Here is a 23,893-nt window from a genome sequence, read left to right on the forward strand (position 1 = left end):
TCCACATCTGCATGTTTATAAATGATATAACCAGGGGTTGCTAACGTTGATACTCCCCCTTCCAAACAGAAGCTGACATAGAAGTTGGCGTTTGCAAACTGCATGAGGCACGTGGCCGCGCGTGGTGCGTGTGACCTTGTGGGAGCTTGCCGGATGAAAGTTCTCAGTTGATTAAAAATACATGAAGAATTGTGCCGCTTCTGCACCGGTCTTTGGAGCTTATCGTTGTCGGGCGAGATGAAATATGGCATGATAGATCTTGTCTTCAGGAAGATCAGACCCACCAAATGGTTTTTGGAAGCGGGTTTGCCTCAAGGTGCTTTTATCCTTTCTGCGTTCAGCTTGCCCTTTTCTCCCCCGTCCCTGAGAACCGTTGAGACCACGGCTGCGTAATATGCAGTATAACGCAATAAGAAAAACTAGATTATCTTGGAGTTTGTTCCTTTTGAGGATAGTATTAATGAGAGCATGTACATTTTGCTACTAAAACGCCCGTTAATCACAGGCAATGGACTAGTATGAGACGTAGCAGGCAGGACTAGCAAGATAGTTCATTGCCACATATCAGTGCTGCTCCAATTTCCACCTGCTTGCCTGAACTTGAGAGAGTCGGGAGGAGCAGGGAGGAGTGAAACTCCATCGCTACTGGTCTTTTGAGTTAATGCCGCCTGATGATGAATATTTATTCTGAGCAATTCTTACGTGTAACTGGATCAAGGGAAAAGAAATACGGAGAAGAAATAGCAATTTCACTTCACGTTCACCCTTTATTTGGTATCTTACATGTTTTCACACTGCAAATATTATAAATTAAAGTTGATACATGGTTTTGTTAGAATTTGGCAACGTTAAAATTAGGAGTTAAGGTTTTTATTAGGTGACAAACGCTAGAAGTGTATGTCTGCTACATTGGTTGTGCTTCTCAGGCGCTTAAAAACAGTAGACACAATGAGGAACAGCTCAGAGAAAAACTCTGCTCGTAGTTATAAATGCAGTCTAGAGAATGAGCATTGATGATGAAAAATCCTTCCTTTTGGAACTTGGATTAACTCCCTAACTGGAATTCTCAAGTTTTAAGTATCAGGTGTGTGGCAGGGTAGGTTTCGTTTCTGGAAGGAAGAAATGAGCCAAATATAAGGAAGAAATACTACCCTGTCCTTTGTTAGGAGCTTTTGGGTATTTAGCACTTGCAGCAATTACAGTTTTATATTTTAGTTAATTGGCATTTTATAAAGAAATTGAGAATGTTTTTTCTCTAGCTGAAGCATATGCTTTTTGCATTAACAGACACGTAATGTCGTGTCCCGAGTAATTACAAATGACTAAATCCATGCAACCCTTTGCAATCTTCTACTTCAGTCTAAGTGCAAGCAAAACCGTCATTTTTATGAAAGGCTTAAAAGGACAGGGTAAAAAAATACGGTATGATTACAGGGTTTGGATCGTTCCCTAAAGAACATAGACACTTTTTTTCCAATGGTTTGCACAAATTTAAGAAAATACAATTTACAAAATCTAAAAGCAATTCAGAGGCCCTGTAGAGGTGTGAGAGAAAGCGCTGGGCAAGCTGTGGCCGCAGCTTCTCCCAACCCCTCTCATCCCAATTCGCGCCGTCGCTTTGGAGGGACGCGGTGACACAAAGTGCAAAACATGCGGAGGGCCGGTTAAGTGAGACTTTAGAGGGGGAAAAAAAAAACCTAAGTCAGTGGCTGAGCTTTGAAGAGGTCTGTCTAGTGCAGAGCAGCGAGCGAGTGGGGAAGAAAGGAGCAAGCGCCTCATCTAATCTTTCTCCTGGGGACCCAGGTGGACAAATTGGCAACCCTGTTCACAGCCCTCCCCCCCCCCTTTCCTTTGTAGCGTAAGAACCGCTAATCGGATCCATGCTGCTGCAACTGTGGTTAGTTATTAACAGAATAAAAGCAGATTTCTTCAAAAGAACGGGTAGGGGAAAACGGCTATACAAAATTGCAAGGTTGTTAGAATCTTAAATGCACAGCAGTCGGTTTTTCCCTATTCTGAATTAGGCGATGAATACGGCCTTTCATCTGTCACTGTGCCCGTTTCTTCAGAAGGCAGCCAAACATTAAGCTTCTCAAACAAAAAAAAAAAAAAAAATTGTTTGAGAGAGGAAAAATATTGGGGAGCAGGAAGAATAGGAAAACGAGAAGGAAAAATCAGGTTTTGTTTTTATTAATTTGGCCTGGTGAGAGAAATACGAGCTTGCCTGCTCTATTCAGTTCCTGCGTGCCAGCCGCCGTGAGCCACCATTTCTGAATGCGGGGATTAGAAAAGATTTAACTGGTTGCTATCCTGGGCTGCGCCATTCTGGATTGGCCTCCAGCAGAAATACCCTGGGCTGGAAACTCTCCCGAGCTTAATGGAAATAATGCATTAAATAAGCGCGGAGTTAGGCAGAGGTGAAAGCAGAAAGAATTTGATCCACCAAAATGAAACTTCTCATAACTGTAAAGTGAAATTACAGGTCTGGGGTGGGTGTTACTGAGGATGGAGAAGCAGCCATCCCTAGATTTAGACCAACTTATGCCTTCGTTTATATAAATAAATTATGCATCCTTAATTTTGAGGAGCTCTAGTGCCTTCCTGGATTGCAGCAGGATTTTGAAATTTGTTGGAGAGGAGGCCTCAGGCAGACAGGTGCTTGCTGTGGCCCACTGGAAATCCATTCATTATTTGGGTGAGTCGCAGCCTTTTGAAGATTTGCATTGACAGCTTGCTTTGGGCTTGCTGCCAAAATCTCAGGAAAAAATGGTGTGGTACTCTGGTGCTTCACTTCGGTCCAAAGACAGAGGTGACTTCTGGATGGGGCGTGGATGAAACAGACCCTCTAGCGGCAGCGGCTGCTGCTGCTGCTGCTCTCCCTTCCCCTCCTGAGCAAAGAGAGCTCTGGCCTTGGGGGGCAATGTGTTTGCTTTCCTGCCCCTTGCCACTCAGCCCGTTGTCAGTTTAGGCAGCGCTAACAATTATTTCACTTTATACTCCTGAGTATTTGTTAAAAGTCTTCATTCCTTACTCAGAGGTTACACAACCTGGGAATAAAGCTTGGATGTCTAATTTGGCAGACCCTGGTTTCAGCTACTTAATTCTTCTTTTAAAGAAGTCCATAATACAATGAATTATTCTGTAGTGAGGGTGACATTTGGACGGTGTTCCGTAAGTAATACCTTGGGACTACACGCTGAATAATGAGGATGAAACAAAATATTGAATGGTTACCTCATCCTGTCAGTGTTAACTTTGCTTTGAATGAAATGTTATAGCATGTCAGACAAGTAGCTTCTGGTCATGAAATTAAGATGTTTATGCTATTGCATGTGTGTGGAGAAAAGTCAGAGCTAGGGTTCTGCAGGCCACCTTTGCTCAGTGTTGCAGTTTTTAATGGAGATTTGAGAGCAATTTAGCACTTGGGTTACAGAGACATCTCTGGAACTTCCACGCAACCCAGTCCTTGATACGGCAAATGTAACACAAATATGAAAAAGAATGTGGACCGTAAGTTTCAAGGATTGGTAGTCTTAGAGAATTGTATACTTTCATGAGAAGTGAAGTGGTGTTTTACCTTTTGTTGATTTTACGTGGATTGTGAGTGATACTCATGTATGTTAGGAAATCTTGTGTCTTTGGAGCATGATGCATTTGTTTTAAGAGGTAAAATGGAAAATCGGGGCCAGGCCCAACAACAGTCTTGACAACTTTTTGTAATGTGGAGCATACATAAGTCTGGCTTAAGTTGATAATCTTCATGTTTACAGACGCTTTGCGTTGCTGCAACAGAACACATCAGCCACTTGCGATCTCAGGTTCAGCAAGCCACGCCCAGTGTTGCAGTTTTTAATGGAGATTTGAGAGCAATTTAGCACTTGGGTTACAGAGACATCTCTGGAACTTCCACGCAACCCAGTCCTTGATACGGCAAATGTAACACAAATATGAAAAAGAATGTGGACCGTAAGTTTCAAGGATTGGTAGTCTTAGAGAATTGTATACTTTCATGAGAAGTGAAGTGGTGTTTTACCTTTTGTTGATTTTACGTGGATTGTGAGTGATACTCATGTATGTTAGGAAATCTTGTGTCTTTGGAGCATGATGCATTTGTTTTAAGAGGTAAAATGGAAAATCGGGGCCAGGCCCAACAACAGTCTTGACAACTTTTTGTAATGTGGAGCATACATAAGTCTGGCTTAAGTTGATAATCTTCATGTTTACAGACGCTTTGCGTTGCTGCAACAGAACACATCAGCCACTTGCGATCTCAGGTTCAGCAAGCCACGCAGCCAGCCACCGAAAGCATCCCAAGGTGGGAGGGCTCCGGGCTTGGTCCCGAGCTTCCAGGTCGGAGAGGTGGAAATCATCTGGGTGAGCAGGCGGCAGTGGATTACCGGTGTTGCTGTTGCTAGCCAGGGGTTATTAGCTGCAGCGCGGTGCTGAGCAGAGCCAGAAGGCTTGGTTCAAGCACGCTTGGCTCTGCGTATCCCCCTCCCCGAGAGGTTCAGTGGGGCCACGGCTGCTGTATCTAAAAGGGTCCTCATGTCGCTGGCCTTTTAAAGCATCTGTGCTCAGGTTACTGTATAGACACAGGAAAGGTTTTAATACTTTGCGTGTCTTAATTTGGGGGGTTGTGCAGGCAACCCTTGCTTTCTACTCGGGTGAATAAGTCATTTAAAAAATAGTGTTGCTACAACGGGAAGCTTAGCTACAATGCATAAATTAAGGAAGAAAATAATCTTTATTCTTAAGGGGTCATAGGCTTTGTAAGATGAAAGAGATAACACAAACCACATGACCAGTTTCTCTTTACGCTACCCATAGAAAAATTTCTTTCCTTTGAGGTCATTTGCACCTCACTTCCAATTTCCTGAAAAGCTCATTTAAAACAATCCCATATAGAAGTCTGTTTATGATCTTCCATTTCTTATGCAGCGATCCAAGACCCAGAATGTCCCTTCTGGTCTGTGAGCCTTTACTGTCACATCAACTGTGTGATATAATACCATTATTTTATCAGATTTCATCTTAATCACTCGGTTTCCTGGACCTCATTATTCCTGAAAGGAAGTTGTTTCAAATTCCAGTAATGGTTTGATTATCATCGTAGACATGGTGCTCTTTTTCCTCCCTCATATCTAGCCACAAATATATTTTTAAAAGAAATCACAAAATCACAGCTTTATTTTTTGCCATGCTAAATAATACTCGCTCTTTCAGCCTCCTGTCACGTCATGCTGGTAGCTGTTCTTGGTTCCCATTCCGGTTAGCATTAGGCTTTTGGGGGTTTTTCCGTGTGAAGGCTCACACGTCAGCAATGGTGTTATGTTTCCTTGCCTCTACTGGAAACAATTCTCCTAATTCATCCTAATTATAAATTTGTTTGATTCAGGGTGACATCAAATGGTTAGTTACAACCGTTTGTAGGTTATAACCATTTGTCGGTCAACAAATATGGTCAGATTTTCCTTCCTTTTCTTCTCCCATTTCTAACTGATAGCCTTACAGCTTTTCAGTTAGAAAAGGCCTATTTCTGGTCTGTGAGTGTGAATGTTTGCATTTTTGTTCCTCCAACCCAAAAGGCAGTCTGGTGTCTTTGATAGTGTTTTGATGATCTTCTGTATTGACTAAGATCCCCTACTTCGTAATCAGCCAATGTCATTAATCCAGTCCTAGCTCTTAATTCCTATATTAGATTGAGAATTGTCCCAAAGACAACCCACAAGATCTTTAACTTCTGCCTTTCCTCCAGCCTAATGTTCCCCTTTCAACACAGGCTGTGATCAGTCCCCCACCTTCCTGTTCCCCAGTTCCCTCACGCATCTTAAAATTCCTGTGCTGATATCCCTCCTTCTCTCCTTAACTAGTAATTTCCCGGGAGGAACCTGTTACCACTGAAGTGCTTTCTTGATTCAATTGTTCAGGCACAATTCTGTGAGGTATTGTCCAACTGGTACAGAGTACCACTGCTGAGCGTCCTCCAGTGTCATTACAGTGATGGGAGCAGAGAGCCCTCAGCATGTTTCAAAACGTTACTGATTTGGGCTGTAATTCATCGTAAGGACCCCTCCTCAGCAGGATATCAAAGGTCTGCTCTTTCTTGCTATGTTGGCTCTAAGGAATTTACTTCTTGCACTTTAACTGCAGATTTCATGGCTGTAGTCACAAGGCAATCGCCATTTAGTACTTTTCTCAATCCATCTTTTCCAAAGGTGCCGTGCAGTCCCTCCTGACTCTGTTTCAAGCTTAGATTTTCAAAGTCTCACGTAAAATGTTTAAAAGCATTTCTAACAGAATTTAAAGAATAGAAAACCAGCTTACAGCTGTGCTATTAAGCATTTTCAAATTCTCTCACTTCTTCAACTGACTTTTCTTTTTTAAATAGCAGACTTGATATTAGGTAGGCTGCTGGTTTGGGTAGTTTTAACAACTAATTTTACAAGATAGCTATATAAATTTGAATACCATTTTGCTCCTCTGTTAAATCTAGGTGAAAGAACTGGTGTGGCAGCATCTGTCCTTTTAACGTGCATTATTGTATTTGCTGTGATTTTGCATAATAGAAATATTGTGAAACATCTGTAGTATTCACTTTGCGTAAGTTTTGGCAGGTGGACTATCCCACCAATGTGGCAACAATACTATACACAAAACATGGGAAAAGGTCATCCCTGTTTAAACTTCCATCTGTGCATCATTGGGTCAAAGGAGGCAGTAGTCTGTCAGTGAAAAAAAAACTCTTGGGTTTTTTTTCCTCTCTTAAATAGCTGTAGAATTTATGTTTAAAAAGAAAGAAGTTATTTTTCTTTTGTAGAAGTTTTCCTTGCCTAATAAAATACAAAAATCTATTCATGTATTATTTAAAGTGTCTTCCAAGAATCCCAACTACAATACTAGTTGAAAGAGAGAAGGATTAATATCGTTTAAAGGAAAGAAATGGAAAATCTTTAAGGTCATTTCTCTTCATGACAAAGAAACTTTAAAAGCATGGCAGACAGGATCTTCAAAGGTTTTTAAAGTCCTGTCATCAGCTCCCAATCAATAGGAGTTAGATACCCAAATTAAGAGTTCAGTTCGAGTCTTCAAAGGTATTTTGGTGCTTAACCTCCTTTTACCTTTCAGATCACTTCTAAAGATAAAATGGCAGTTTGACTGAAAACGTTTTGGTGCGATACTTTCATGTCCAGCACCCGGATAATACGTAGCACCCACTGATAATCAGCATAATGGATACTTCTCTTGCAAGTTCGTTGCTTGCTGGAATATGTGTAGAGTTGGTCTTGTCTACAAAATTGTTTTCCTTTGTGAAACAAAAATTTGGCTTTAAAGTTTTTTTGATACAGAAAAAAAATCAGAAGAAAACTTGAAAAAGTGAACTAATAAAGCAGCGTTAATGTTTGCAGAGGCTGGAAATGTCAATGAATTTGCAAAACTCCCGAGTCTGTATTCCCTAAGGATGCAGATGAAAATGATTTCTTTGTAACATGTCGTGCACGCACTGTTCCAGGCTTTGACTTTCCCAGTCCGTGCTTGCCCATCTGTCTGTGCAGGATAAGGCTTCTGCTAGATAACTGAAGTTATTATCAGTGTAAAAAATTAAAGACCATGTATAAACGTATTCAAAATATGTTGTCTAGCATAGATCTTCCATGCCCTATTAATGTCTCTCAAAGTTTGCCAAGCCTCCACCTAGAGAGGGGGATCCCACTGGGAGCTGTGTGGTGCAGTCAGGACTACCCCTGCCTTTGTTACTATTTTATTTTAAGTATTTGTAAAAATCTTAGCTGGTTCAGATCCACTTGAAGTATTCTGTCTGATAGCGGCGCCTCGGGCATACACAGTGGAAGTGGCAGTGCCCCATGTTAACATGGAATTGCTGTTTGTTTACAGTCTTGAGTCACTGAATCCTTCCTGTCAAGCAGAAAGAAGTGTTCATTATAATGCAGGCACTTACCGTCTCCGCAACCCGCTCTTGAGTGACATCAAAACATAAGCCGGAATATTATTGTCATATGCCTTAAGAGTTGGTGAATGGGCCGTGGGTCCCGAAGCCTCGGGCGCTGAGTGGCATGTTTGGTCTTTTGGAGGAGCAATTCTGCCTCTGGTCCAGCATTTGCATCTCTGAGACAGTTGTCACAGCTGCTCACGGTAATGTTGACTGTCATGTTTTTTAGTGCAAATGCACCTCATCTGAATAGCAAGGCAGTGGTTACGCTCCACGTTTTATGGATTTTCTTTTTGTTCTTTATCACTCTGGCCTTTCTTCGGAGTCAGTGCTGAGAGCCAGTTGCTCTGAGGCTGGGAAGTGGATGGGGCAGAGCCAGACACGTTTGCTTTCCTGCCTTTACATCCAACTTCGTCGCTCTGAAGAAAGAGCAGCCCCTGCTGCCACCCCGCCGTCAGTCCCGCTCCCAGCGCCAGGACCGCCCGAAATCGCTCCCCTGCCGCTGCGGAGGGCCTGCCGCTGAGCCGGAGGAAATGAGTCTCAGCAGGCACGAATCTATTGCCTGTGTTTTTATTCTTTCCATTTCTTTCAAACGGAAAACAATCTGAGCAGTTTCTGAGGATGAGGGATATAAATCTGTCTGCTGCTATTTATACCACGCTCGTCACTACAGTGTCTAAATGCTTAAAGTATGTATTTGCTGCCTAACCTGAGGTGGTCTTCAATCCACCTGGGCTGTCAGGAGCAGGCACGTCTCAGCCCAGCAACGGAGAGGGGTCCCTGGGGACGCCCAAGTCTCGCTGGTACCCCTGCTCAGGCTGTTGCAGCCCGGCTGCTGGGCACGAGGCTGCTGGGGTGTTGTGCAGTGGGAGGGTGGTAGCACGGACCTCCCTGCCCGATGGGGTGTTGAGTGGTGGTGACCCAGAGGAGTGGCTCACATTGGTGTGATAAGCACCTGCTTTACAATCCAGTGGCACTGGAATTCCATGTCCTGAGCCTCACAGACAGCGCTGTGAGTGCTGTACTCCTTTGGGTGGGTATAGAGCAGCGGATAAACTGTGTGGGTGTCTTTTGAATGAGGCCGTAAAAATGGGTCTGTCTGTTCTGGATGGATATTTTAATAAGCAAATATCTTCCCTTTGCTTTTATTTGAATAATGAGATACCCCTTTTCTGTCTGATCTCTTTCAAACATGCTTCACTTTCACCACGTGCACCTACATAATATTCTTTATTCCCATACTCTACATGGGCATTCAAATAATATTAAAACCACTGATTCATTGGAATACTTTTTAAACTGTTGTTGTTAGTCATTTTTGTATTGACTGAATTTTTCATTGGTAGTATTGTTGGCAGCAATCCACGTCTGCCTGGCGAGAGGCCAGTTTAAGCTCGGCAGGATGAGCCCTATTGTTCAGCAGACTTGGTTTTTGCTAAACTCTCTAACAGAAATATGTGTCAGGAGATTTGCAGCTGTAAATTGGATCATGTCGGTGAGGTTGGGAACTCGCTCAATACGAAATTGAACATTTCACCATGCCTGTTGCTAAATATGTTTATGCATGTTTCCTCCATGGGTTTCAAAAAAAAAAAAAAATGGAAAAAAGTAGGGAAAAACCTGAAAAAAAGCTAGACCTGTTGAGCTCTGTCTTTACCTTATACAGCAGATACTTTCTTTGATGTCGAGTGGTTGAAAAATGCAGCAGGCTTGGTTTTGTGCATTGCAATGTTAAAAGCAAGTCTATTTTCCCTTTTTTCTCTGTGTGTTACAGGCAGTCAGATGCCACCGCAGCCTCCTGGCAGCCAGTCAGAATCCAGCTCCCACCCTGCCTTGAGCCAGTCACCAATGCCACAGGACCGAGGTTTGTTAGGTGTTGGGGCTTTTTTAGTTGGTGCCAAATGCAGCCTTCATTTTAAGTCGCACATTAGCAATGTGAGATTTCCTGGTATTTCTTTTCTTTTCCCAGGGAAAATAATGACAGTCCTCATTGTGAAAGGCTCAGGGGGTTTCCTTCTCTGGGGAAAGAGCAATTGAATAGCAGGTTTTACCAAAATATAATTGGAAACAAGGCTTTCTCAAAATACAGTGGATGCCCAGAGTATAAAGGCAGTTTGCTGTAAATACTTGATTCATAGCCTAGAGAATTCAACTTTTCATTGTCTGTCTTGGAATTAAGATGTATAGAAATAGTGCTAGCTACGAGCACTGCAGTTTTGGTACTGTTCTTAAAATTCTCATCTCTGATGTCTTTGCATGGACACGATAGCTAGTCCTCTAGCCAGTTGAGAAATAAAAATATCTTTAAATATAAAAGGAAATCAACTATTTAGGTCAAGTGGTGTGAAGATTTGGAAATCTTGCAAGGGAAAACCTTGCAGGCAACAGCACTGTTCTAAAAGGGTGCTTCCTAGCAAGCTCTCACAAAAATAAACAGAGCGGTTTTTTTTTCCTTGATGTTACCATTTATAAACTTTCAGCCGCTTTCCTTTCTCCTCCTTCCTCCCTAGCTCATGACAGATAGCTGTCACAGCTTTGTTGCGTGGCTATACGATCAACTGCTGTAAACTGGGCATCCTGTCCATGCAGTGGTTAACATGTGCCAGCGACAAGCTTGCAAAACAGATACATGATAACTGTGATAAACATGGAGTTATTTATGAAACGCCCCTCCTAAAATGTCTTGCTACCAGAAATATTCCAAGTAGCACCATATGGGGATACCATAAATACTAGAAGTTTTCTCACAGCAAAACAAGTTGAACACTCAGAATGACAAATTTCTGGGATAGCATCCAGGAGGAACTAAGAGGACTCACAAAGAGGAGAGAGTCTTAATTTTTGCTATTTGTCTGTGTTGGATGTCCCCTCCTCCAGGAATGCTGATTAATGAGAACATGAAACACACAATTCCACACTCAACTCGTTTGTTTTGTTTCCTTTTCGGGTTATTCCTTATACACAGTTGTTAGTGCAGGGACTTATTTTCCCCTTAAAAAAATTTTAGAATAATGTCCATGTTTGGTGAAAAAAGAATGGCCTCAGTACCCGTACAAATATATGGTATTTTGTGGGATAGAATGTCACAAGGCAGTGGGAATGGATCAGATTGAGGCTTTGAAGACCCAGGCATCTCAGAAAGATGTGTGCATTTCCTGGCACGACTGGGACTTGGCACAAAATGTTACACTGCTCAGCAATAGTTATTTTAGTTATTTCTGCAGTGTGTGTTCCTCACCTGGCTTTGGGGGATGAACTAGGCAGGTCTGACAGAGCTGGAAGGATCGAACCTCTCTGTTGCTGCTGTAGAACAAAACTGGGGGTCATTGTGTGGTCGGGGCAGGCAGAGGAGTATTCAGAAGTAAAACAGAGAAGACAGCTGCCATAACAGGGAAGTCAAACAAGTAAATAACAGTGAGAGAAATAAAATTTGCAGATTGATTTAGTCCAGTTCTTCCGCTGTGCAGAGGAGTGAGAATTGTAGGTGTGTTCTTAGAGAAAATGTATTTGGGAACGTTGCGGTTTTTGCACTCTTCATATGCAAAATCTGGTATAATATGCATGATCCTTGTGACCCAGCTTGTACGAGAAGTCCATTTGTTTCATGCAGCAGATATGAAATTTGTAACTTGCTAGGTCATATTGATTTTGCAGAACATGTTCCCCAAAGCTTCTCTAAAGTCTGTGCTATACGCGCATAAACATGCGTGCATTCCCTTTTGCGCCCTGTCATTGATTAGAGGCTCCTTTGAAATGGAAAACTTCACCTTTTAGAAAGACTGTTACATTAGTTGATTCCTTTGCTTGCTTGAACTGGTTTCCACTGAACTTGAAGAAAGGAAGGAGGGGGAGCAATGGGGACTCAAAGGGAAGGTGCTTGTCATTTACTGATAAAAACCTGAGCAGAAAATCGTTGCTGCTAAGGACACCTGATCCATAGGCATCTGTTACAGTAATTTAAACTCTTGGCTTACTGATACACTTTCTGCCAAAAAAAGAAAAAGAAAAAAAAAAAAAAAAAGAAAATGAAAACAGAAAAACCAGAGACCCTCCATAGGGTAAGGTAATATTGTTTGTTTTAGCACTTTGTATAACATTTCTTTCCTTGTTTAGAGAGAGAATTGAATGAACAAAAGACTACTAATCGTTTCTTGAGCAGAATCCTCTGGTCTCAGTACTTGAAAAAAATGTTATTCACCAGATATTGCAAAGTTTGATTGACAGGTGGAGTCTGAGCTGTAGCACTTCTGGATGCTAAACCACTACCTTGAACCATTAAGTTTACACTTATTTGTTTTATTATGAAAGTGTTTGATTATATTTTACCCTACTTTCCATGGTTACTCAGCACCCAGCTGGGATTTTTATGTTTGCCTGCCTAAGGCTATACATCCCCTGTCATACAGTGCAGCGTGAAGCAATGATCATATTTTTACGTGCACATTCTGTGTGTGGAAGGAGGGGAGTGGCAACGTATGTACATATGTACAATAATAGGAATTTCTTGGGGGATTGGATTTTCTGTGCTCTCAGCTTGCTTTGTATACAGCTTATTTCATACTTTTTGTAATAAGCATAAAAATGCTTACTTTTTAAAAATAATTTGAAAATTTTTCATGTCCTGCTAAAAAACATTTGGACCTGGCTCAGCATGAATGGAGCATGCTGTTCTAGGCAGCTCACTTCTGTTCTTGTCCCAGCATCAGTAACTGTTGGTTGATGCCCAGTCAATGAAACTTCATCAGTTCTACCAACACGTGTTGTCTACCTAGGCAATAAGAAATTGCATGTACTTTTATGTGCATAACCTGTGTCTCAGCTCATGTGTCTTTGAACGTACTGGGACTTGAAGTAAGTCCCATATATTTTAATGGGCTGTTAGAGCCAGAGAGCTCTGCAGACAGAGGGAGCAGGCTGTGCAGGATGGGGGACAGAAGTCTCTTGGAGAAGCAGGAGTAGCCATGCCCGCTCACCTAGACGTGCATTTAACTGCTGCTGAATCCCAGCAATTGCCATTACTTGGGGATACCACGTGAAAACATAGTCTAATTAAGCTAGTCACTGAAACTTGCTGTGCTTTTGGGGGGAAAGGGGATGCATGTTTTTCACGTTGTTTCTGCAGCTACTCCAGATTTTTCTTTACTATGATCAAAAGTAGGGGTTTGATTTTTTGTGTTTATTGAAGTCAAAGATTTTTATAAACTTCAGTTACATCAGCTCCCAGAGGTAGGGCAGCGGTGGTACCGCAGCTGTCATAACCATTTGGCAAATAATTGAGGTACACAGTCACTTGAGTTCCCTGTATTCAGCTGTATCTACTTATCTCATCTGTTTGGGTTTTGGAAGCTGCACTTTGAGGATGTGCTTAGTAGCCAAAACTGCTCAGTGGGTTAGAAGTTATTTGAATGGATCAAATAGACACCCAGCATATCCAAACTGACCCCCCTATAATTGGTTTCCTGAAGCTGCAGCATGAAAAAGCAGCCTTCCATCTTGGCCACTAGCTTATACTCCCACTCTTCCTTTTGTAACCTAATGGAGATGTCCGTCTGCATATATGAACTACTCACCTACGCAAGCAGTAATGGGAGAATATGTGTCACAATAATGTTGAAATAGGCACTTCTACCCTTGCAAAAATGAATGGTTCCTTACCTGATTTTGAAAAAGCTTAGAAAACTTACCTACTTTTCAGTAGTATTTTTCATGGTTATCCAGTCGGATGTGTACATGTCAGGTTTCAGTCTTATATTAAAATAGTGAATTGGGAGCGCCTGAAAACCATTGAATTTAATGGAAACAGTTAATGACTTCACATTATTACTCTAGCAAGCACTCTCATAATGGGGATACTTAAAGAAGCCTTATTTATTAGTGCAAATGTATATGGGTCAGAATTAATTTTTAAAAAATCTTTAATTGTTTTCCCCTTATAATTTTCACAGCGGTACGTAGTTAAATATTCATGATAATGCTGATGATATGCTAAAGGTCTGAAATAGATCTGGAGTCTCAAAATCAACACAGGTTATTTAACCCTTTTCATCTAATGCACCATTGGGGACTTGCTCAGTGAAATCCCAGAGCACTGGAATAATTAGAAGATAGTAATGAGGATTTAATTAGTCCTTGAGATATGCTGAAATAGGACCACTGAGAACTTTTCTGTTTGGACATGGATTGCAAGCAGAATTGATGCCGTTGCAGCTGCTGTGATGTGCTGGAAAATGTATTCTATTGCTGGAGGCAGTTTCATGGCACCATTCTGTGCCTGTCAGATCTATGTGGAAAGTGCCCGGAGTAAGCACCTCCAAAATTGTTGAATAGTAGCCTTCCTCTTCTCCATCACCTCCTCCCAGTACCTTTTCTTTTTTTTCTTTTTTTAAGGACATTCTTTCCATTCTAGCTTTATTTCTTTCCATTGTTGACACAATCCAGCTTTTGAGGATTGTTGTACAGTTGTACGCTCTATTAAAAACATCACAGACGGGGACAGGGCGTAAGAAACTGCAGGCTTGTAGGAGTACAGGTGTTATACTAAGCAGAATTTGGATCTTCTTGACACAACTGCTAGTGAGCCTTATCCTCAGATCAAGTCCTTATTTAGTATTAGATCTTCACAGAAGTGATATTTATCAGTAGCTGCAATGTAGTAAATTTAAATAGCTTTTTTGGCAGCCAAGATGTTATCCAGCAAGAGGTAGTAACAGATGGGATGTGATCAGGCATTTTGATGTTCCCTTTGTGCTCCCTATAAACACTAAGTAGCAACAGAATTCCTGTAACTACAATTTCCTGATTTGCCCATTAGATTTCATATAGGTATTTTTCTCCCCTCTAACTGTTTTCTGGGCATGCTTATTTGTACGCAGCCATCACATAAATTCCACTGTTGTGTATTTTCTTCTAACAAAATATAAATGGTTTTGCTTGTGTGGAAAGACACGGAATACCAATCTGGTGTTTTGCACCTACAATTCTTGATCAGATTTATGGCTTAATTCTGACATTTGATGATAGAGATTCTTTTCTATTTTATTTATTCTATTTCTATCTTAAAAAAGAAACCAGAAGGAAGAAAATAGATCAAAGAATTCTTATTGCAACAAAAAAGATACTGCAGTTTGCTTTTAGATCTTAAAAAGACTTTTTCCCTGAGAAATCGTTTTTTTGCTCTCATTTGGGGATTTGGGATCTATTCAGAGCACTGAGGAGCTAGAGAATAAAATGATTCTTGTCATTAAAATTCTTCTGCTTGCCATGTTAACGATGACACCACTTAAGGTTAAATCAGACTTGGTAATAAGTTTACTTGATGTAGACTGAAGTGTTTCAGGCTCTTAAAGAAAGATGCTTGAGACATGCACTGAGTGCAAAGCCACAGGTATGTTTGAGTGCCTGTTCCGCACATAGCGTGTTCTCCAAGTGGGTCAGCGCCCAGGAGCTGAGCTCCAGCCGGGATGCAGGAACACCGTGCCAGGCTAGGAGGAAATCTTCATGCCTAGAAAACTGGGTTCAGAGGAATTGTGCCCTCAACAGCCAGAAAAGTGCATCGTGTAAGGGGGGAAAGCGGGTTTTAGTTGAAACCGACAGACGTCTCTGCAAGGAGTTCCTTCATGGCAAGGCTAGCTCTGTAAAGCATCTTTCCATCTTGAGTCACGTGATGAAACGGGAACACGATGCATGGGAATATACAGAGCTGATCTCGGTGTGAAGGAAGAGCCTTGCAGTCGAGCTGTGCACTGAACTTCTTTGGAGACTCAAGAAATTATGTTAGTTACTCAATTTAGTGAGCACTGAATTTATCAACAGTCTGTAAAAAAGATGAGGCCATCATTGGGGTTTGCCACTGTATTTTTAATTTGGTTGTAAAAGTGGAAGTGTAGTGCACTGAAATGTAGTGTCGGCCTGATGAGCAGGTTTTTTGAATGTGTGCACACTATTTTTCTTTGCTATTTTAACTGTATAGCACCCAAGACCCCCATTTTTGTACCCATTTATATTGTACATCATGTAGCAACAGACAACAAAAAAGATTACAATATGTATACTTTGATTAATGATCAACATCTTGGGGATAAAATGTTACTGGTTTTCACTCTGAGCTGTGGGAGTGAATGGTTTTGTATCTGTTTGTGTCTCAAGCAGACCTGCTTTTCCTGCCCAAAAGTATTAGAAATGATGTTACTCTGCCAAACCAGGTTAATTCTTAAATCAGTTGCCATTTCAGGATGCTGGTTTCAGGCTGCACTTGGATTTCAGTCTCAGCTTTAGGTTGATCTGGTTAGTTGTGGCCTACACTAAATATACAGCAGTACTGGCCCATCTGCAAGAAGAACCGGAGGAGAAGAGCGTATGATTTACATGTGATAATCCACGCTGGGAGAGAAAAAAACTGCAGAAGTAGGATTTAAAGTAGATAATAGTATCTGTACAATCAAAGCCCAGAGTCAGGTCTCCCGAGGAAATTTCGTATACTAGCAGCTGGTCATTGCTTTCTTCTTGTTGATATTAAATCTTGTTATACTCAGGGATGAATCTTTTATTTCATTTTTTTAAACTAAATTGGGGATTCTCTTTTTGAGATTAGGGAGCAGAATTGAATTATTCTGAGAGAGTTTATATAGTTGCCAGCAGAGAGACTTCTCAATAGGAAAGTTTCCTCTGACTTCATTAGGCAGCCGTCAGATTCCCTGCCTCTGGGCTCAGGGAGTGAGATAAGCCACAAGCAGTCACTGATGAAGAACTTGACAAAGTGACAGTCGATGTTCCTGTCACCAGGCTCCATGTAAAGTTACTGGGTACAATCCCTGTTCCTGGGACAGCTTCCCATCATGGCCTATAAACCGAGAGCTGCCTGTGGTCTGCCTGTTTAACAGCACCATCGTTTCCAGGGCACTCTGCTCCCTCAGTGCCTAAGTTAACCTTTTTATGAAGCTTCTCTAAAAATACAGAACTTCTCATCTACGACCCTTTATGTCTTTTTAAGTTAATATATAGGGCAGTGAGCTGAAATCTATATAATGTATATATTAATAGCTAACTCTGGGTAGTTCTTTCCATCCCAAAGGATCCCAAAAGGCTGCAGAATAAACACTCGTCAGGGCACAGCTGCAAATCAAGGAAGGGAAGAATCAGTCAAATCATAACTCATGGTAAAATAAGGCCGAGACAAAGGCATTTTGGGACTGAGGACAATACACTGATTTTGTACTTTTGGAAAAAATATTATGAATTATTTTACGTGTGTGCAAGACAGAAAAGACACATCGTGTATATTTTAGTCTTGTCCACAAAATTCATATATATCTCATGCTGTTCAATATATTTACTTCTTGAAAAGGAAGCTCTGAGTTGATCCATGGAACCTTTGAACAGGAGTCTCCAGGGAGGGTAAATTTTTCAAACCTGAAATTTAGACCATTAAGCCTGCAGGCCTTGTACATTACACTTTGAAAAATGCTGTTCCTTCTTTGCTGTCCTCCGTGATTTTCATAAGTGTGCATGTTATTAGGGAAACTTGGACAAATGTTCATTGTGTAAAACAGACGGACTCCTCAGGTTTTTCATGTTGCTGCTCAGATTAATTTCAGCAGCCCAAGCTACCTGCTGAAATTGAGGATTCGCTTCAGGGGCAATTGGGAGGGTGGGGTGGGGTGCTTTTGTACTGCAATTCACCGCTACCCTGATTCTCCAAGCACCGTAATAAAAGCACCTTGTGTAAGGCATGTTACAGTAACAAATTATGTGTAAGATGGTGGATGAGCAATGGGGTTTTTTGTTCTGTCTGTGTATCAACATCTCCACAAATGTCTTTCCTTCTCTGCCCTCAGTATAGCACTTACAATTTACATCAGAGACCATTATGCAAGGTTTGCATTAGGAAAGGTTGGCTATTTCCTCCCCAGCTACCATCTGGGTAATCTGTCTGATCCTTCCCCAGATTCTAATTTATCAATGATAGATTATATGAATTTCAAGGCTAGGCAGTAGCAGAGGGAGGTTTAGGGGTGGGAAAAATTTAAACATTATTGCGTGCTATACATAGACCGGGTTTTGTAATATCAGAGAGAGAAGCAGAGGAGATTCAGCCAGTTAACCTGATAGCACAGCTGGTAAAACACTAGGGGGTCTGGGTTAAAACCTTAGCTAGGTCATTAGTTTCCATCTTCCCCAAAGCTATTCACATTGTGAAGAGAAGCAGTCAGACAAATAAACAGTGAGGAGACTGTAAGATAGATATTAAAGCATAATAAGAAAATACTTTTTCAAAAAAATCCAATCCAGCACTTTTTTCTTAAACAGAGCATTGATCCTTTTGTGAAAAGGAGAAATACCGCAGTGATCTTTGCAGGAAGCCCCAGTTTTCCTAAGGTGATATTTTCCATAATTTCTATTTCGCATAAGCAAAGAAAACATCCTTTGTTGAATGGGTGTGGAGAAACGTGGTGGTCGTTCTGCAGATATTAGCAGATACCAATGTGAAAATGTCCAGGTACCAAAGGGAAACCACGTCACTGTTACTCTGGCCCAGAGAACTTGAATGTTTTTAGTGGCACCCTGATGGACTTGGAAAAGGCAACAAGGTTTTATGTGGGCTGAAGAAAGAGCTCGATATAGAAATTAGATTTTTTGGTTTTCATGGTTAATGGGGAAACAATAAAGAACTTTCTCATAAAACTCTTTGGAACTTTTTTTAAAAATAGGTTGTGATTGGAGAAAGAAATGAGAATTTAAAAATCTTTTTTTTAGCTTTTATATGAGTAAAAAACTTACTATCAAGAAGATTATTAGCCTTTGTAGAGGCTAAAGAATAAGCCTCTTAATTTGTCCTATGTCAGTGGTCTCAGTACATTTTTTTTATGCTGCTACCCTTCAGTTGCTTGTCAGAAGTGTTTGCTCAGTACCAGGGGTATTAGCAAAGATCTGGTATATTTAGTACTGAAGTATTACCCATGTCAGTGCTGCTGCTTGGAACACGTCTAACAGGTTCATACCAGAACCATCCAAAGATAACTGCATTGGTGCAGTGCTGTAACTTAGCTATGCTAAATATGGATCAGAATCTTGTTTGCCAACTGTTTGTGAAGGTGTTTTATTTATTTGATGTATTTTTTTTTTTTTACCAGCCTGTTAACTGGACAGGAATATTGAGAATTTGTATTTGCATCATCTAAATGAGGTTGACGCTGCAAGGTGATCTGCTCACCAACACATCACTCTGTAGTGTGTATTACTAAGTCGGATGTTCCATGTACGACAAACGTAGGTTTCATGTGTGCTGTCACCAGTCCAGCTGAGCATATTTTAGAAAGGCTGGCTTCTGGAAAGTGAGAATAAGAGCTGAGGAAAGTACATTATCTTGCATGTAAAGAAATCTTGTGCCTGCTTGCTCTAGAGGCCAGTTTTCTTATGCCATCCACATGGTTTCACTTCATTTACTTAGGTTGTATTCTGGTACATGGGTGAAACCTTCTCCAGTTTCTTCATTGCTGTTATTCTTTTAGACTTGTGTAAAACTTTTGGCTGCTTAGATTTTTTTTCAGTATCTAAGTCTCTCTCACGGTGTTGTTTTTAATGTATATTTTAAGTAGCACCTTAGGAGGTACCATGCCATTCTTTGCCAGTGACGGTAGGTCACCTGTGGCCAGATAGCGCTGGCCATCCATAAGCAATGGCAACAACAGTATTTTCTTAGCTCCTGCGGTCTGTAAGCCAGTCGTCTCCAGATTTGACCACACCATTTGAAGATGTTTGTTCTGGTACCATCAGCAGTTTGTGCAGACAACCTGCTTGCATATTTAGGGTCCTGGTATCTCAGGCTTACATGAGAGTCATGAACTCTTTCAATTACTAAAAGACTTCATTAATGTGTGAATCTTGTTCTGTTGGATGTTTTCTCACAGTACTCTGAGGTGCTGACTGTGGGCATGTTTAGCTGGGCAAAAACCCAGGCATGGTTCAGTTCAAAGACTTCCTGAGCCATCCTTGCCATCTGAGCCGGGTGGGCTAGGGAGAGTTTCAGTCCTGAGGTGATCGTCCTGAGCATATAGCATGCTAACAGGTTGCCAAATTTTATTATACCCACTGCACAGAATATTGGTTTTTGTTTGTTTAGCTTTACCCTGCCACTTGTCTCAGTGTTGTTTACCCATGGATGAGCTACGTTTGGGAGTCGCTGCTTTAGATCCGTCTTAATTCTGTTGTATTCTCTGGTGAAAATCCCGAGATAGAGAATGCAACCCAAACAGCTGTCTGAGGAAGGAAAGTCTGCCAAGAACTGTGTCATGGGTGTGCAAACATTTGCTCTTTTTTTCTCAAGGGTGCTGGCCGGTGCCTTGCTAACATACCAAGCATTGGAAGTTTGCATGATTCCACACACACACAAGTTTTTCCTTTATAGGTAGTAGAAAATACCTCTTTTCACATATTTCATTTTTTTTTTGAGCTGATTTGTAAGTAGATAATTTTATGGTATTTTTCTCTAATTATTTGATGATTAGTGAATGCATCCAATCTGTTTCTGCTGTTCCGTGGTTTTCAGAGTAATAAGACTGTCTAGCCCCTTCTTTAGCATCTGCCCTTGAACCAGGGGAACTGCCTTATTCCTCACTCAGAAGGGTTCCTCGGTTGGTTTGGTCCCATGCTCTGTCACTAAGCATGGCCTCCCTAAAAAGGGCGATAGCCTGATCTGTTTTTTCTTATGTAAGTTCTTTTTTAAAGTGCCATTGCAAGTTGTTTCTTTCCTTAATTTTTATTTATCAGATGTGTAACTTAATGATCATCTGCTATCGCTGTAAACTCCAAAGTTTTCCTGAGCTTAAAATGAGCTTCCATGTGTTTTCGGGTTTAATTCATTCATGAAAAACGATGCGCTACCCCTGGCTATATCAAAAGACCTCCCTGAGACCGTGGGTTAAAGTGTGTGCCAGTAAGCAGTTGCTGTCCATCAGCTGATGCACAGTAACTTGTCACTTTGCAGTCACTTCCCTTGTGTTTGAGCTCCTGCTTTCCTGGAAAGCTTTCTTCCTACTCAAGCCAAGATTTCAAAATATCAGAAGAATCCATTTTGGATTCTACAGCAACACCCAGCACATTTGGTGGGAGTTTTTGATGGTTAGTGCTAAGGAGATAGCATTCAACAAACAGGTGATTTTGTATTGGTCAGTGTGCAAATGTGATTAAGACAACTTCAGTGCATAATCTCATGAAGCTTTAGTAATGTACTGTTGTTTATCTGTTTTGTGTATGCGTATGCATAAGGGAAAACCAAGTTTTTAAGCGTTTTTACAAAGGCATCATAAACGGTATTAGCTATATGATGTATATTACCAGATGTTAGTTCTGTACAGGATAACAGAAGCTTCGTCTTTGTCTTTTCCTTTATCAGAGGAGCAGAAACACTTCCATCATGAGCATTGCCTGTTTTCTATTTTTTCTCTGTATTTCGCTAAACAGAAGAAAAACACGCTGCTACCTGACCATTCTTAAACGTTGTATGTATGTTCTATTTGAACATGCAAACGTATTTTATTATACTTGTGGTGTGCTAATTGTTAATGGTATGCTACTGTTTCATTTAGAACTAAAAGAACGCAAAGATCACTCTACAACTTTAAATGGGGTTTTAATAAAGACAGCCATTCTTTAGGTACGTAAATGTAGTATAAAAAATAACTAAAAAGGAAGAGAATACTTCTGGCAGGCTCACTTTATTCAGCTACTCCTGAAATAGCTTAGTTTGCCAAAATCCACTCAAGTGTTTTTTCGGTGTGTAATCTCCTGTTGTGATGGCAAGTAAAGCATCATCTGTACCTCTTTTATCACTAATATTAAGGGAAGGGAGTAGATTTGTTCACTGATGAGCATGTTGCCATTGTAATTTTTAAAGTCTTGGCACATAGCTGTTTCCTATATTTTTATTTAAAAGACAAAAACCCCCACCTTGTTGTCACAGAGGTTGACATGTCAGATGCAGTCTGGCTGTTTAATCACTCCAACGCCTTTACTCCAGTGCAGCTCTAATATAATCCTCCTTCCCTTCTTTACAAAAGCAAACTTTATCTTAGATCTAATTTTCTGGAAAGAAAATTTATTTCTTTTCGTATCAGTTATAAAATGAAGTTGAACACTAGGGAAAACATGTGTAAATAAGGAAAAATGAATGTGTGCCAGCTGCTCCCTTTCATTTCTGATAAGATTTCTAGAATTGATACTGTTTTCTCCTTATGGTGCAAGAATGTTAACATCTTGACCAGGAACCCCCTTTCTCTGTAAGACATCTGAGCTTTCTGCAATGATTTGAAACACTTTGAACTCATGCACTGGTCTCTGAGTGTTCACTGGGCTCTCACGGAGGTAGATGAGGATAGACTCCTCTTTGTTGTAATGGAATCCAGATCACAGTAAGGACCTGATCTTACCTTCTTCTCCACGTCGCATCTATAACTGAAGTGACTCCTCTGCTCTCTGGAAGGAAGTTGGAGCATGTCCTATTCTAAGGCTGTGCCTCTGTATCGTACAGACTGTGATAGAAGATAATATGGCATAGATATTCTTCCTGAATTCCAGGCTTCCCTTTCCTTAATTCTTTACCTGTCCATGCCCAAGAGAAGATAGCAAAGCCAGCCTCATTGCAGGGGGATCTCACACCCTCTGGGACGATGAAACTCATGCCTCATGTCAAAAGCTGTTAAGGAGTCTGTTCCGTTCTCTTGTTAATCACCTTCTCTGTAAAATAATGCCAGAGCACGAGTTTGAGTAGTATCACACAGTTACCTCTCCTGTCAAATTACTGACGCGCCCCATGGCACGGTTTGGCCAACGCCTGTGAGCACTCCCTGAGCCACAGCCCAGGACATGGGTGAGGCAGCACAAGGGACTGCACGCAGGAGTCACACCAAGACTACCAGGACTGAGTGGGAAGGTTTAGCTGGATCGACACAAGCGTGTGCCACACCTCTCTGCAGGCCAGGGAATGTTCCTGGCGTGTTTTATTTATGACTGTACACATAGCCACACAGTCCCCTCTAGCACAATGTTTGGAAAGTTCTCTCGTATCGGTTAAAAGGCCCATGGTGAACAGAAAACCCTCGCTTCTGTACTAGATACAGGAGTAACTTTACTATCTTTATAATAAGAAACTTAGTGTGACCAGTACAAAATTTTTCATTTAAATGGATCCCACGAGTGTGATATATATGGTGTATGTGTGTCAGGAATGCGAGCATTTATTTCATACAGACATACGACTGTATTAGCTTTCTAAATTAGTTGCAGCGCTGTCGGCAGAAGACATAGGCTTTGTAAGAACAAGATTTGTGTGCGGAGTGGAACTATTTTAAAAATCGAGGGGTCTCTCAAAATAAAGCTAAGTGGAGAAGGGCATACGAGCTTTCTGTTGCAGAAGTCTGGAGTTTTCCAACCAGTGCAGTCTCCAAACCACCATTTCATCCTCGGCTATTTGCCGTGCGATGTGCCAGTGCATGTGGTCCGGCTTCCTCCAGAGCGGGTGCCAGGCTCTGATTTTGCAGTTCAGGTCTGATAAATCCCTTTTCTTGGGGCTTGCACAAAGATCAGGAAAACTCTGCACATATTCTGCCAAACCTTGCAGTTGTTAAAGAGTTTTAGCACGTTACGGGTTGAGCTGTTCATAGCACAAAAGAACTGGGCACAAGGGAGTGCAAGATCATCTCAGCTCCTGGTTTTTCTCCTTAGGACCTGCGGCATTGGGCTTGTTGTCTCTCTGACAGGGTTTGAGTGGATGGATAAGTATGGTACATAGCAAAGGTTTGTTGGAGGGCTGAAAAACTGTTCACATGTGTTTGGACTCAAAGCCTGGCCTCTGGTAAAGTACACACCTTCCATTTCTACAGCATGGCTACTGTCCCCTTTCATACAGCGCTTTGTCACCAGTGTACAAACAGGGAGGCCGACCCGCAGAAA

At 41.3% G+C, this 23,893-nt stretch overlaps 1 protein-coding gene across 9 annotated transcripts in view; it reads left to right on the top strand.

Annotated features, from left to right (window-relative positions):
* The window catches only part of ARID1B (AT-rich interaction domain 1B), a 300,848-nt gene that overhangs the window by 206,444 nt on the left and 70,511 nt on the right, over window positions 1-23,893 (top strand). For all 9 annotated transcript variants that reach the window (XM_035899774.1, XM_035899768.1, XM_035899771.1 and 6 more), the window contains one exon: window positions 9,723-9,812. In XM_035899774.1, coding sequence (XP_035755667.1) covers window positions 9,723-9,812 — 90 coding nt within the window. The remainder of the gene's footprint in view (window positions 1-9,722; window positions 9,813-23,893) is intronic.

Source organism: Egretta garzetta, unplaced genomic scaffold, assembly GCF_000687185.1.
Source record: "Egretta garzetta isolate BGI_Z169 unplaced genomic scaffold, ASM68718v1 scaffold397, whole genome shotgun sequence".
In the NCBI taxonomy this organism is placed as follows: Eukaryota; Metazoa; Chordata; class Aves; order Pelecaniformes; family Ardeidae; genus Egretta; species Egretta garzetta.